This window comes from Salvia hispanica, chromosome 4 (genome assembly GCF_023119035.1).
Source record: "Salvia hispanica cultivar TCC Black 2014 chromosome 4, UniMelb_Shisp_WGS_1.0, whole genome shotgun sequence".
Classification (NCBI taxonomy): domain Eukaryota; kingdom Viridiplantae; phylum Streptophyta; class Magnoliopsida; order Lamiales; family Lamiaceae; genus Salvia; species Salvia hispanica.
The window spans coordinates 14,734,378-14,749,708 of NC_062968.1; the positions used below are offsets into that span (position 1 = coordinate 14,734,378).

At 35.9% G+C, this 15,331-nt stretch overlaps 2 protein-coding genes across 2 annotated transcripts; one reads left to right on the plus strand and one right to left on the minus strand.

Annotated features, from left to right (window-relative positions):
• Positions 1-2,312: 2,312 nt before the first annotated feature.
• Positions 2,313-6,346, plus strand: LOC125220432 (serine/threonine-protein kinase rio2-like; the record flags this gene model as incomplete). The annotated part of the gene is made up of 12 exons (XM_048122600.1): positions 2,313-2,444; positions 2,512-2,558; positions 2,647-2,717; positions 2,953-3,066; positions 3,147-3,322; positions 3,440-3,528; positions 4,242-4,359; positions 4,556-4,629; positions 4,724-4,771; positions 5,016-5,184; positions 5,548-5,676; positions 5,818-6,346. Coding segments are annotated over 12 exons (1,497 nt in total), but the record flags the coding sequence as incomplete, so codon positions are not given.
• A 674-nt stretch (positions 6,347-7,020) lies between these two features.
• Positions 7,021-9,612, minus strand: LOC125222127 (MLO-like protein 1). The gene is made up of 13 exons (XM_048124593.1): positions 9,437-9,612; positions 9,291-9,348; positions 8,999-9,207; positions 8,796-8,912; positions 8,663-8,723; positions 8,506-8,585; positions 8,343-8,417; positions 8,190-8,278; positions 8,070-8,119; positions 7,949-7,989; positions 7,596-7,873; positions 7,460-7,520; positions 7,021-7,387 (listed from the first exon to the last, which is right to left on the minus strand). The coding sequence occupies exons 1-13, from the start codon at positions 9,560-9,562 to the stop codon at positions 7,175-7,177; spliced, it is 1,458 nt and encodes a 485-aa protein (XP_047980550.1). The 5' UTR covers positions 9,563-9,612; the 3' UTR covers positions 7,021-7,174.
• Positions 9,613-15,331: the final 5,719 nt, after the last annotated feature.

Genomic DNA, 15,331 nt, shown 5'->3' on the forward strand with positions numbered 1-15,331 from the left:
AATACTCCCTCCATTGAGTGGGCACTACTCCTCGTATTCATTGGTCGCGGAATGGGGGAGGTATGGACTAATGTCATGACCTCCTTCGTTGTGCGCAGGGACGAAGCTACATTAGCTCCACAAGGAGCAAATACCCACCTCAAAAAAAATAAAAAATTATATTTGCTATTTTGATCATTAATTATTTTTTGAAATATTATTGTATATGCTCCTTCTTAAATCCTTAAAATATCTTTATAGTATAATTTTGCTCCCCCTATTTAGAATTCTTTGGGTGGCATGACACGTGTTGCCTATAGGTGCTTGCAAATATCATATTAGAGCATTCATGTATTCTCTACTCTAACTTAAGAAACTATAAATAAGGATGCACATACACTGGCTAGGTTGACGAAATCTCCAAACGTTGTTCATAAGCTAGAGTAGGGTGAGCAAATTAATCGAAAACTAAATATTTGATCTGAACAAAATCAAAATTTAAAATTCGGTTCATTTTTTTCAAATTTTTAGTTTGATTTTGTTTAATCTTTTGGCTAGTTTTGGTTTTTCGGTTCGAATCGAAATGAAAAAAAAAAACTGAAAAATCGGATTTGTAATTAATACTATACTCCTATAAAAAAAAAGGTGCTTTATATTAATAAATGTAATTATATTTAGATTTTATGACGATTGTAATTGTTTAGATATATTAATTGGTAATACGATATAATTTTTGTGTTAAATATAGATAATTAATTTTTGGCTTTTCGGTTTCTTAGATATATTGTGCAATTTTGGTTTTTCGGGTTCGATTTTTGTAGTTTGGATTTTGGGTTTTCAGATTTTTTAGATATATTTATGAAATTTTGTTTTTTGGTTCGATTCAGTTTTTATAGTTCGGATTTCGGTTTTTCGTGTTTGATTTTTCGGGTGATTCAGTTCAGTTATGTTTCCATTTTAATTTTTTTTTTCAATCTTTTAGTTCAGTTTAGTTTGATTAGAAAACGAAAATCGAAAATCGAATGATCACTCCAAAAGCTGGACTAACAATAATGTTCATCATATGAAGATGCAAAGATGCAAATTAATTAATTAGTAAAAGTCTACAATAATAGACACACATAACTTTAAACATGCTTGCATTTCGTTGCAAAACAAAAATTAAAAAACAATGCAAGTTGCAAAAACACATCGAATTTCCAAAATTGAAAAATTATGTTACACATCTATTTTAATGATAGATATTCCATTTCTCCACTAATTACACCACTTCAAATACCTTCTTTCTACCTTTTTTCTATTTCACTAATTGTCATTAAAATCATATGTTATTTATTTTTATTTTTTTTTTGGACTGAAGGTTTATTTTTATTTTTACTTTTATTTTTATGGGATGGCATGACATAGATTATAACTTAAAAATACTCCGTTTAGTTCAAAATTGGGGGTAATTACATGTTTAATACAAAATGTTTTACCTTTGTTTCAATTTAGTACAAAAAATATTAAGTTTACTTAGTGTTCCAAAATAATACATTCCATCAAGTCTCTACTATCACCGTTACCTCTAATTACATTTACATACAAAAAGTTTCACCAATGTTTTAGATTGTATAAAAAGTTTTAAATTAAAATATTCCATTAATTAATTCAAACACAATTATTTTTCACAAAAATAAAAATTGCAAGAAAAAAAATCGCAACTCTTCACCGTCAAATTAGCGAATTGCATTTTATTGTCGAAACTTTCTCATGTAATAATGCAGAATACAACTAAGAAAAATATTAACTCTTTTTTTTAAAAATTAAATATTGACTTATTGACTGTTCGAAGTTCAAATTAGCCATTTTGTAAAGTTGAAGTATGGACTTATTTAATACTTCTATAAAGAATACAATGAAAAAATAGAGTATACTTTTTTAAAATCACAAAATTGCTAGAAGAATTGATATTGACTGTTATTTTTTTAGAGTAATTAATTCTATTAAATCTCTAATTTTTCTATTATTATACTAATAAGTTGGACAAATTATAAACTAACTAACGATGTTTAAAATATTTAACGGAATGTATTAATTTAAAATATTAATATAATTTTTTGTATATTTCATATAAATTTATTAAATTAAAACAAACGTAAAACATTTTGCATGCAATCACCCTCAAAATTCAAATATTTTAGAAACTTATTCTGCAGTAGTAAATATTTTCTTGGTAACCCAACAGGATGATATAAGGCCCAATTAGACAGGCCCAGAAAAGATCTTAATTCCTTAATATCGTCGCCGGCGCCACGCTCAATCAGGTGAGCTTCAAAATCAAATTCTCATAATTATCCGTAATTTCGAAGAAAGAATCGTTGATTCTCGAGCTTCAAACAAAGAAGTTAGATGTGAATGCTTTGAGGTATCTGACCAAGGATGACTTCAGGGTTCTTACCGCCGTCGAGATGGGAATGCGCAATGTTTGTTTCTCTTTTTCTGCTCTTCTCCTAATTAATTAGTATTTTTCATCTTTTTTTACTATTTTAGCATGAAATTGTACCGGCGGAGTTGATCGGCCGAATCGCCTCACTCAAGTAAGTTGAAGAATTCGTATAATTGAATTTTACCGTAGCATAGCTCTTTTTTATCTCGTGGTGTTTGATATGCTGTGTTTCTGTATAGGCATGGGGGCACGTATAAAGTATTGAAGAATTTGCTCAAGCACAAGCTGGTGCATCACGACTCTTCAAAGTGTTAGTTTACCTTTTAGTTTGTCAAAGCTAATTTTTTGTAATATGTATTTGAATTTTTTACAAGTCGATATTTTTACTTAATTTTTGTTTATTGATCACCTACTTATGCTAGTGATTTCTTGATGAGTTTATGTTGATAAGACATTGTTGATGAATTTACCTCTTGCTTTCTACCGTCTGCTTGCACGCTCTCTACTAGGATAAATCTGAGTGTAGTGTTGTATTCTTGGTGTAGATGATGGTTTCCGGCTAACATACTTGGGCTATGACTTTCTTGCAATCAAGACATTGGTGAACCGTGGAGTTTTTGCATCTGTTGGTCGACAGATTGGTGTGGGAAAGGAGTCTGGTATATATGCCTTGCAGCTTTACTATGTGTTTGTTTTATAATCATAAAGTGGTATTGATTAAATTTCTTTTTTTTTAAGGATATATTTGAGGTTGCTACTGAAGATGGCACAGTTCTTGCTATGAAGTTACACAGGCTTGGTAGGGTTTCTTTTAGGGCAGTCAAGTCTAAACGTGATTATTTGAGGCATCGCAGAAGCTTTAACTGGTTGTACTTGTCAAGGCTTGCTGCACTCAAAGAATTTGCCTTTATGAAGGTCTGGTTCTTGTACTCTCACTTTCTTTCTCTTCTAAATTTATTGGGATAGAAGCTATTAAAATGAACGTGCTGCTCTTGTGGTCTAGTTAGTAATCTTTCACATCTTTATCGGCAGGCCTTGGAAGAACATGATTTTCCTGTTCCAAATGCAGTGGATTGCAATCGGCATTGTGTTATCATGTCATTGGTCCAAGGTTACCCGCTGTAAGTGTTTAAGCTGTGTATGGTCTAATGTATTCCATATTTTTTGTCTCTTCTCCGGGCCACTACAATGTAATATTGGCATGTGCGGTGCCAGCGTTCATGAATTAATACATCTGTGCTAGGTCATTTGCAAGGGAAATCATTCATAAGAAAAATTTGATCCTATAAGACTCAAACTGCAATATGTTCATCGCCTACTTTTGAACTACCCCACAAAATTGCCAACAGAGTAAATGGATAAATTGTCATCTCTGAGTTTCTAGTTACAGTTTTATAAGTTTGAGTCAGTACCATTTCTGGGTTTAACCCTTGTAAGCAATGCTATGTGTGTGGAGATTGTAAGTAACTAAAAGTTGCATATATTACACAGCTCATTCAATATTTTTGTGGCAACCTTGTTTGTTGTAGGAGTTGCATGTGATGACTAGGAAAGTAAAGTTGGTTTTGAAAGGATGTGGATGGAAAATGCAATATATATGATTGATATTCTTGATTCTAATGCTTTGGTTACAGCTTTTTAATGCTAGTTGTTGTCTCTAGACAGGAGTTTCATGGCATTTCCATAATTAAGAATTTAAAATAAACTCATAATCCTGAAACCAACAAGAAGGAAACTTCAACCTAAAACTTGTGAGTGAATGGAAATTGTTTTCCAATATGAATCTTGATATCGGATGGACTATAATTGTATTTGATCATCCCGTTTCATGCAGGGTGCAGGTTAAGGAGTTGCCAAATCCTGATACAATCTTTGAAACAATTCTTGGTCATGTTGTTCGCCTGGCAGAGCACGGGCTCATCCACTGTGATTTCAATGAATTTAATATCATGGTAAGCTATTGTATGTTGATTTCATGGTCACATTATTGTGTGTTATTGAATATTATTCCATTGTATGTTGTTTTCTGCAACTTGTCTATGCCTTAGTATTGGCCCGTTCGTACTAGCTAAAAGCTTATACCTGTTGTTGCTAATGCTCTAGACGTATTGTCATCCACCATTTACCTTTTTGTTATTCACTTTGTAGATTGATGATGATGAGAAGGTGACAATGATTGATTTTCCGCAAATGATTTCGGTTTCTCATCGAAATGCACAGATGTAGGTTTTGCAGACCATTGGTACAGATGACTTATGCCCACACTTTTCACAATGACGAAATTTTATCATAAACACTAAATTCCTCTGTTTTTAGGTACTTTGACCGCGATATTGAGTGCATCTTCAAGTTTTTTCGGAAAAGGTAGTGGATTACTTTAGCTTTGCTGCTTTTTAAGTTGATATCAAAATATAACCTGTAAATTTTCCATCATTATCCATGAGGAAACCAGTATTTATTTGTTTGAGCAAATATATTTTTTGAGAGGCCACAGGTTTGACCAGCATTCAGTTATATGTGGCCTCTCAAAAACATATTTGCTCAAGCAGTTTATAAGTTTGAACTGAGTGATATGATAACACTTACACGGTCTCTCTTTTGATACTAGGTTTCACCTCTCTTTTGATGAAAAAGACATGGAATGTGATGATTCAGATGTAGAATTAGATAGAAGTTGCCGGCCTCAGTTTTCAGACATAAATAAAGTTTCTGGTTGCCTGGACAAGGAACTTGAAGCAAGTGGTTTCACTAGAAAGGATCAAGATGATATGGAGAAGGTACTGCCGTTAGTCTTTCATCTATCAAATATCTTCAAACAAAATGTAGTTCACCACACGTTTTGGAATTATGATTTGTTGTTTAAATTGTAGCAGTAGTAGTATTTCTTTCTGCATTATTTGTATATAAAGAGCTATTCTATGATTTTAATCAAAGGCTCATAGACTTGCTCTTCTTAATATGAAGAAGCTGCAACCTTCATTCTTTCCTCTGTCGAATATCTTTAATACTAGAAAATGCTTTCCACTACAACGATCAATATCTTTCAATATATGATTGACACGTTTGATGGAATATAGTGTTAATTCTTTAAGTTTTGGCTGCCTGCTAAAGTGGCTTTTGTTTTGATGGTTATTATGCAGTTTGTTGATGGGGATGTTGAGGAAGATCTGGGATCTGATTCTGGAGAAAGTGAGGATGCAGATGATACTGCTCATCGTATAAATGATGCAACCCTATGTGGTTTTGAGTCCTTGAGCTTGATTAAAGAGGTGTGTAGATTTGACTTATGCATGTTAGCTAAGTTTTTATTGTATGCCTAAAGACTACAGATTCATTAAAGTTTTCTATTGTTATTGATTATGTTCAGAATTGTGCAATGACCTCATGTATGTAAAAAACTATGGTTGCAGGAAGGAGATAACTTGCACGAAGGTGAATCAGAAGCCAATCACAACATTTTGCATCAGCATGCTTCCAACGAGCTTAGACAAAGTAGCGAAATGGCCCGGGAAGATAGGCAGGTTGAGCACCATGATAGTTCTGCGGACGATAATTCTGAAAAAGAAGAGGAGCATGATGATGACCCTGAGCTTGAAAAGCGTCTGACCAAGCAACGACAACGTGCCATCCAGGCTGCTCGTGGGAGGACGAAAGGTATAACCTCAAGAAATAGTTACAAGGACAAAGGTGGGAAGTCCTCTCACAATTCAAAGATCCAAAAACAATTAGGCAGCTGGTGAGAATGGCTACCGTATCGTACTTGTTGTGAAACGATTCTAAGGCAAGTGCCTTTACACTACACATGAGCAGCTCAGATGCGAGAATAGATATAGTATGGTGCATGTATTTCTTAATATTCAATAGTTCTCAGTTTGATCTGCGTGTAAACTAACCTGAATTCTCTCTTTTTTATCTAGAGGGAACATCTTTTTTTATCCATGAACTTTGCCAAAGTATCATTTTAGGTCTGTGAACTTTGAAAATATCATTTGAGGTCCATCAACTATGGGTTAATATCATTTGAATTACTTTTTTACTATTTCTAAGTTTTTTTGGACGAAAATATCCTCAATAGTCAATACCTTAAAGAGGTATATATTTTTAATAAACTTATCATATATTCATATTTTTTATAAATATCTTTACAATATATTTTTGACGAATTTTCTAAATATAATTTGACCTTCAATATTATCACTTAATTTTGTGACATGCAAGTAAAATTGCTTCTTCAATTTTTTATATTAAAGAATTTTAAAATTGAATGAAGAACTTTTCTTTAACAATAAAAAATTGAATAAGGATCTTTTCTTGCATGTCACAAGATTAAGTAATAATATTGAAGGTCAAATTATATTTAGAAAATTGATCATAAGCTTATTAAAAATATTATACCCTTATAGATATTGAGGGTATTTTCGTCCAGAAAAACTTGAAAATAGTAAAAAAGTACTTCAATTGATATTAACCCATAGTTGGCAGACCTTAAATGATATTTTTAAAGTTCACAGTCGTGGACCAAAAAAGATGTTCTCTCTTTTGTTTATTACTCCGTATTATAAATATTGTCGCTGTTTAAGGACCATATTTTAGTGTTTTTCCACTTCAATTCCTTTCACATAATTACCTTGTATAAAAAGAAGAAACACTCACTCATACAACCATATACTAATCACATGAACAATTAATACAAATCAAACTGAGACTCTTGAAAATTGAAATTGAGGAATCCAAACACAATCTTGGACATGTATGCTTTGGTTTCAATCAGGTAGTATGTTTGATTTCTGGGGCTGTCCCATTATTATTGTTTGTAGGTGGACTCTGCATCACCTCAAGTTTGAGAAGAGGAGATCCTTGATGATCCGACACCGAATCCTTGCCCTTGCTAGCGTCCTTGCTCTTAGCCTTCTGAGCCCACCCAACCAGCCCGGCTTGAACACGATCTTCGAATATCGCCTTGTTGAACGAACTCCCCATCTTCAAAATCACCGAATCAATATATCAAAACTCTATGAATAATCCACAATCTTCAAGTTTTGAGCAAGTTACCTGCGCAACAATGGCGTAGAGTGGTAGAGTGCTGTAACTGCAAAGGAACTGTACAAACACCCTGCACAAAACAATCACCCAGTTCATCAATGTGTACTAAAACTTAGTAATTATATTGAATTGATGGTTTACGCACCCTATGACGAGCCTAGGAATGACATAGCCGACTTCTCCCATTATGCAGGAGTCGAAGCCGTACATGAGGAACATCCAGAAGAAGACAGCAATCTCAAAGGCATTTTGGAAGAGAATGATGTGGATAAGTATTAGGACGAGGCGTGGGCGGTGGAACCAAAAATGATCGTCTGAAGGGCTCACAACCAAGTCCCCCTCAACTGCAATGTGCTTCTGCGCCACCTCTCGAGCTAGTTGGATTATTATGTGCTCCAGCTTAGTCCCCAGAGTTAGCAACAGCTGCATTCATTTCATTTCCAGTTATACCAAATTATTCCAATCTTATATAGCTATGAACAGGGTATTAATACTTACTACTAGAGGAATGAAGGAGATCCAGAAATATGCATGCCAACCTGATCCAAAATAGCCCAACAAATCGAAATTCATGTTTCAATCAAGGAATATTTCTCTATTATTTCATGCTACTTCTTACCATCGACGTTGAGCAACAAGAAGAGAATCACAAACACCCAAAGATACCAACTGCAGTTGAGGTCAAGAGATGAGTGAGAAGAGTAATCAACACTCAAGAGCAAAGGTATCTACTGCTTACCTAATTCCAACTACTTTCTTGAAATCTTTTTCGAGAGCACGAGTCATGTACTTGTAGAAATTGAACTTGGGATTTCCACGGCAATGATTCTACAAAATAAGGAGATATAAATACAAAAACTATTCAAACATAGACTTAAATGTTTAATCTTACCATTACAAAGCCAAGTCTGAGAGTGGTGTAGTCTTCTTTGCTGACTGAATGAAAGAATTGCTTGAAGAAAGATTTCTGAAAATGGAAAAAGAATAACAAAAACATCACTTCTCTTCACACATCTGTTTATTTCTCTATACACAGAATCTGTGGTGTGACTTACCACCCATCCAAACAACGACACTTTACCGATGCCTGAAAATCTGTTCCTGATGAAGGCATGCTCTTGGACATGAGTCACAGCTGTAAGATTTCAATCAATATGCGATGAGTCCAAATAAAAAATAAAATCAGAAGAGAATTATGGTATGCAGAAGTACCTTGTTCAGGATCATATTGTTTATTGAGTATGGAATCTTCCCAATGTCTCCATTGTTGTATCTGCGGAAAACAAAAGGAAATCAGCTAATGAAGACGAGAGAGAATTAAGTTGAAGAAAAAGGATTCAATTACCCTCAAACGTCCAAACATGAGAGTGAGAACTGAGAATACAACATGGGACACAGCCAACACAAAGATGAAAATGTGGAGATCATGCAGAGCTTTCACAGACAGCAATGGCGCCTTTCCCTACAAACATCGTTTCGTGAGACTAAGATAGAGAGAAAGGGATAGAGAGAGAGAGAGAGAGAGAGAGAGAGAGAGAGAGAGGAGACCTTGGCATCACAGTAACCTGCAGAGTCATCAGCAGCGGCGAGGAGGTGGCGGGTGGAAGAGAAGGTGAGGAAGTGAGCTGTGGATTTGAGCTCTGATTCCTTGCTGCAAGGGAGCCAATGATGGGTCCAGCCTTTAGGAATGCAGATTTTACTAAGTCTGGATTGAAATGCAGCCAGCAATAAAGATATGAATCCCAGCAACATCAACTCTGCATCATTAAATTAAATAATATTACTACTACACATGCATTTGATTCATCATTTTACTAATACTAGGAAATGAAAATGTGACCTTCTTTGATTTTCTGCAAGGCCTGAAACAGAGACCCCTGATTCTTCTTCAATAAATACTGCACACATATAATATAACACCACAATTCAATTCAATCCTATCCTTTAAATCAGGTTGTGAAATTGAAACAAGTAATGAAGATTAACCTTGCCAGAACTATGGAGTAATCTTTCAGCTATAAATGATATGGCAACGATGACGCTGCAGACGAGCGCCACCACCCATGTCGGAGTATACTCTAGGGAAGCTCCTTCTCCGCCACCTCCGGCCATCTCTCTCTCTCTTTCTCACACAAACACAGACACAACACAGCTCTGTCTATGTCTTCCTTTTATAAACAAATGGAGAAGAATAATAGTTAGCAGAAGATGGATTTAATACAAGTTGATGATCAAGTTGAACAAGTATTTGTGTCTCTATGTATATGATAGAGGACAAATTAATTCACCTTGCTTGACAATAATTGGTCATGCATAAATATTTCATAATATTGCTAGGAATTTACATATACGTATGAAATAATGTAAGATGAGATTTATGTAAGATTGAATTAGATTTAGATTTTATGTTATTGTTTGATTGACTGAATTATGCCTAAAATAATTTTTAGTAAGTAGACTCCATATTCAACGAACTTATTCTAGTATAGAAAAGTAGCACGGGAACACACACGATTAATTTTTTCTGCTCACTTTACTTCACAAGTTAAACAATATCTTAAAAACTTGTACCGATCAAATATGATACATCTATTAGGGATCGGAGAGAATGTATATTTACATGTGCAGGTATGTCTTAGCAGTTAGTACTATTATTTTTAAAATCTGAAAGACAAATATAGAATGTTTCTTAATTACGTATGTATATTATAATAACAGTTGATAGAGTTGGATATTTTAGATATTGTGTCCTCTTTGAATTGTTCCGACAGTCGGAAAACAATACAGCGCCAAATAGCAATGACAGGATATCATCAACCTTAGCTTACATTCTAATAGTATTATTTTTAATATTGAGGTTGACTTTCCCTACAAGTCAATGACTATGTTTTACTACTACAAATAATAATAATAGTAATAATATTATTTCATTTTTATAAGTATTGGTGATAAGTTCTTCCAACTCAAGTTGTAAGTCTTCTTTCAACAGGAACCTCCTATACATATGTTTTTTAATTATCTTTCATTTCGTGGACGTGTAGAAAAATTTAGAATGGTACATATAGATAGGTCAATGCCAATTGCCTAACTACTAATCCCTCCATTTTAAGGAAGATGACCCATTCTTTGTATAACACGAGATTTTATGTAGTTTTATTTTGTGTCAAGTGAAGAGAATAAAATAAAATAGAGAATAAAATATATAGAGATAAAAGTCTTCATTTACTAATATGGGTAATCTTAAATATGTCAAATTAAAAAGGAAAGTGAGTATGTTTAGTGACGAATATATTTTTCAGAAGAAAATACGAACATATGATTCGATGTATATTCATTATATATTTCATTTCGTGAACGTACGTGTAGAAATATTTAGATTAGTGCACTACATTTTTTGAAAAGAAAGTATGAATGTTTGTTATTGCGATGACTTGGTATAAACACATAATTAGATTCCTAGACTTAATTATTAAAACCAATTAGCAAACTCACAGTTAAGAGGCTTGGTGTGATTGGTTAATCTATCGAAACTGCACTAGACGTGCATATAAATTATTATATTTTTTTTCACACCTATTTGTTAGTTGTTAAGTGTGTAATAATAGTCAATAGACTTTATATAAAAAGTTTGATTCACACACAGGTCTTTTTATAATTTGTGTCATGCCTCCACTAGCTAGACCTACACGATGTCACATTGTTGGTTAACTAATGAACTACTAGTATAAGTATTTATTTCACAACAAAATTCAAATTAATTGACCATTCCAAAACCCTGTAATCTGAACACCCTCGCTCACTCTTACTACTTTTCTATATATACTGATTCAAAAAATTTAAATATTACTATTCACATGTAAGCAGAAAGTGAGGATTCAAGGTTTTGTCAAGTCTACTCGAATTTGTTTGCAAGTTGAGATTAATATAATTAAGAGAATGATGCACCCTCAAATCGGCCTCAATTGGATGAGATTTGTGAATTTGCATTTAAAATTTTGTTAATTTGGTTTTAGTTTTGATGCAAGTTTTAAAAAATGTTTTAAGTGTACCATTAGACCACGGTTGTAAATTTCTTCCCATCACATAAAAATGATCAAATAAATAAATACGAATAAGCTAGTTTATCTTATTAAAAACTATCAAAGATAAAATTATACAAAATTCCTTTCATGATATTATCAATCTTGTGGCTGTGTAAGGCTAAGTTTTAGAGATTTCCATCTTCCATGATATCAAGTTGGGTCGACTGTGGAAAAACTATGGAACAAAACTATAGACATTTCCATCTTCCATAATTTTGATTGGAAGCTGTGGAAAAATTATGGAACAAAACAATAGACATTTCCATCTTCCATAATATTAAACGGGGACTGTGGAAAAGTCATTAGTCATGCAACAAAACAATAGACATTTCCATCTTCCATAGTATTATTTAAGTGGGGACTGTGGAAAAATTAGGAAACAAAACAATTTTTATGACAAAATCATCTTTGTTTCATTATGTTTGGATTTATTCCGTGTTTGTCCAAAAACACATTCCTTTACAATCAACTAAAAACATATCTACCTTCCTATTTAGGGAAAATTACACAATTTGTATAAAATGTTTCGCATTTTTTTTTAATATCGGTACAAAATATTTATAGTTTGCATAAATAATAAAAAAAAAATTCATTCGTGTTATGTTTTAATACATTCCTTCATTTAATGTATAGACTTGATTAACTCTTTGTCTATTTGGAGTAGAGAATGTTCTATCATTGTTTCATATTGATACAACAAATTCTATTATTGTTTTATGTTGGTACTAAAAATTTTATCATTCTTTCAGGTTTTGTACGTCACGTATCTAAAGAGTAAACGACGTCCAAACACTTAAGAAAGAATGTACTCAAATTGAAACATGAACGAAGCATTCTTATTCCTAGTGCTATTAAATAATGTGGGGACTTTCTGGAGTACTATGGGATTCATATTCGAGATAAGTAGTTATACTACTATTCATGTGTGTGTCTTCTGTCTTACTACATCCGTCTTTAAAACTAGAAATTTATTGAAATGGCAAGGGTTTTAATATACAATTGGTTAAATAAGCAAGAAAAATATGTAAATTGAGAGAGTAAAAAGAAAAATGGGTAAAGCTGTTGGAATCTATGCCCGGTCAATGAACTTTGACCAATTATAATTTCAACGAGATATTTAATTTTGTGAAATTAAATAATATAGTGTCGATCTACGTTCGGAGTAGATGACCGTGGTATATTTATTTTCTCAAATCCGATTCCCGGTGAGTGAGAAATAATTGATTAAAGTTGTGCAAAATTGCAAACTTAATGAGCTATGAGAGAAGCTTAGGGAATAATTAAGAGAGTTAATTATCTTACATTGGAAGTTACAACCTTATTAAACTAGTATTTAATAAGAAGGATTATTACATGTAATAATTATAGTGGACTAAGATGGGCTGTAAGAGCCCACACGCGCGCCGCCCGCCCGCCGCGAGCCGCGTGGCTTGAGCCTCGAGCCCGAGCCCGAGCCCGAGCCCGCGCCCGCGCCCGTGCTCGTGCTCGTGCCCTTGTCCTTGTCTTTGTCCTTGTCCTTGGACTTGGATCTTGGCAATTGGTCTTTGGGTGGTCTTTGGGCCTGGTCGTGGGCTTGGTGCTTGGGCCTAGTTGCGGGCTTGGCCCAAGTCTAGTGGGTCTAGTTCTTTTTAGACCACCACCGTTTCCACGTCAGCGAGCCAAGCGGGATGCCACCTCGTCAGTATGACGCGGTAAGCCAACGTGGCTGACACGTGATAGTCCACGTCGTGAACGAATCTAGAAGCTTCTAGACTCGGCCTCTCTAGCTCTGAGCGTGTAACGGCTCGTAACGCCCGAACGTTACAGCTCGTAACCGACGACTGTAACGGTCTAGCATTAATAGGCTAGCCATTCCATGCATTCTACACACATAAAACACTAGAAAGCATTCTGCATCATAAGCTCTCTCTCTCTCTCTGCATTGTTCTTCTGTCAAAGCTCTGCCCTCTCCTCCATCCAGTTCGCCGGAGCTCTGTTGATTGCGGTGCTGCTTCATCGAGACGTAGCCGTTTTATCTTTGGGGACGAAACGCCAATCCGAAGAGCACTACCGGGGCGTATCTCGTCTTGCGGAAAGAGGCCTCCTCGACTCGGCTAATTCCTTTACGATCTATTTGTTTCGAGTTTTCCACTGTAATTTCGTTTCAGTTTCCATTTGTATTTCTTCTTGGATTGTATTATGCCCGACTAGTTTATCTTTTGTAATCCCTAAATCTCCAACAAGCGCAAGACGAGATAAACTTGCCTTTGAAGGAATTTGGACATAACTGAACCTAAATACTTTCGAAACCTTAACACCTTTGCTGGAGATGTCGACTGAATCCAACACCGCCGCTGCCACCAATCCGGCCACCACCACCTCCATCATCTCCTCCACCATGGCGAACACCGGACCAATCCCCACAATGGTCCCTACCCCTGGGTTCACCTCTTCGTCTACATTGTCATGGGGGTTTACGAACCCCTTTGGGCCCACTGTTGGATCATCCTCCAGTGGGTCGGTTGGTTCCACTTTTAGTGGTTCCTTCGGATCCTTCAATGGATCGAGTGTTGGGGCCTTCGGGTCCAACACGGGTACCGGTTCCTTCGGATCTGGTACGACCATGGCGGGCTCTACGCCCAACATGAATGGTGGGGGCTCTATGCCCAACCATGTTGTTGGCTCCTTCGGGGGCAACGGAATTGGTTCCTTCCAAGGACCAAGTGCGGCACCTTTGGCACCGAGAATGATGCCACCCGCCGAAAAACCACCTAAATTTGGAGGAGCTGACTTCAAGAGGTGGTATCAAAAGATGTTGTTCTACTTGACAACATTGGGCATCGCCAACTTCCTCACGGAGAACGAGCCGCCCACGCCAAGTGATCAAGAGACAAGTGTTGAGGTCATGGCGGACTATGAAGCATGGCGCAAAGGAGATTATCTTTGTAAAAATTTTATTCTAAGTGCATTAGATGATAGTTTGTACAATGTATACTCCCTTGTAACCACATCAAAAGAGATGTGGGAAAGCCTAGAGAAAAAATATAGTATCGACAATGCCGCCGGTACGGAACATGTTGTAGTATCCAAATTCATGGACTACAAAATGGTCGACTCTAGACCGGTCATGGAACAAGTTCAAAAGTTCCAAATGATCATCCACGGACTCGCGGCTGAAGGGATGAATTTGCCCGACAACTTTGTTCGGTGCATACTTATTGAGAAACTCCCTCCTAGTTGGAAGGACTTCAAGCACTACCTCAAGCACAAGCGAAAGAAGATGAGTCTTGAAGACTTGATCGTGAAGCTGCGCATTGAAGCGGATGTGCGCAAGATCGATCAAAAGGCTAAGGGCTTTAGCCCACTTGATGCCAAAGCCAACTTGTTGGAGCGGGGCGGACCCTCCAACAAACGCCCCCGCCCAAATCAGAAAGACAAAGGGAAGGGCAAGCAGCCTGCAAAGAAATTTGAAGGCGAGTGCTACAAGTGTGGCAAAATTGGCCACTTTGCCAAAGACTGCCGAAGCAAGAAGAAGAAGCCGGCAGCCCACGTCGTTGAGAAAGAGTTCAAGGACTGGAATGAAGTTGACCTCGTTGCCGTGGTCACTGAAGAAGTCAACATTGTTGACAACAAGGGCGGCTGGTACATCGACAACTCAGCGCTACTGCTCATGTTTGCTCCTATAGGAGCAAGTTTGCCTCCTACACTGCTGTTGAAGGGAGGAAGATCAACATGGGAAATCAAGCATCATCCGAGGTCCTCGGCATTGGCAATGTGATTCTCATGATGACCTCTGGCGTCACGATCACTTTGAAGGATG

Coding starts and splice junctions, on each gene's coding strand:
- LOC125222127 (XM_048124593.1), bottom strand. CDS start 9,562: ATGGCCGGAGGTGGCGGAGAAGGAGCTTCCCTAGAGTATACTCCGACA. Junction 8,724..8,795: donor TCATGTTTGGACGTTTGAGG/GTAATTGAATCC, acceptor TGTTTTCCGCAG/ATACAACAATGGAGACATTG. Junction 7,521..7,595: donor ATTCCTAGGCTCGTCATAGG/GTGCGTAAACCA, acceptor TGTTTTGTGCAG/GGTGTTTGTACAGTTCCTTT.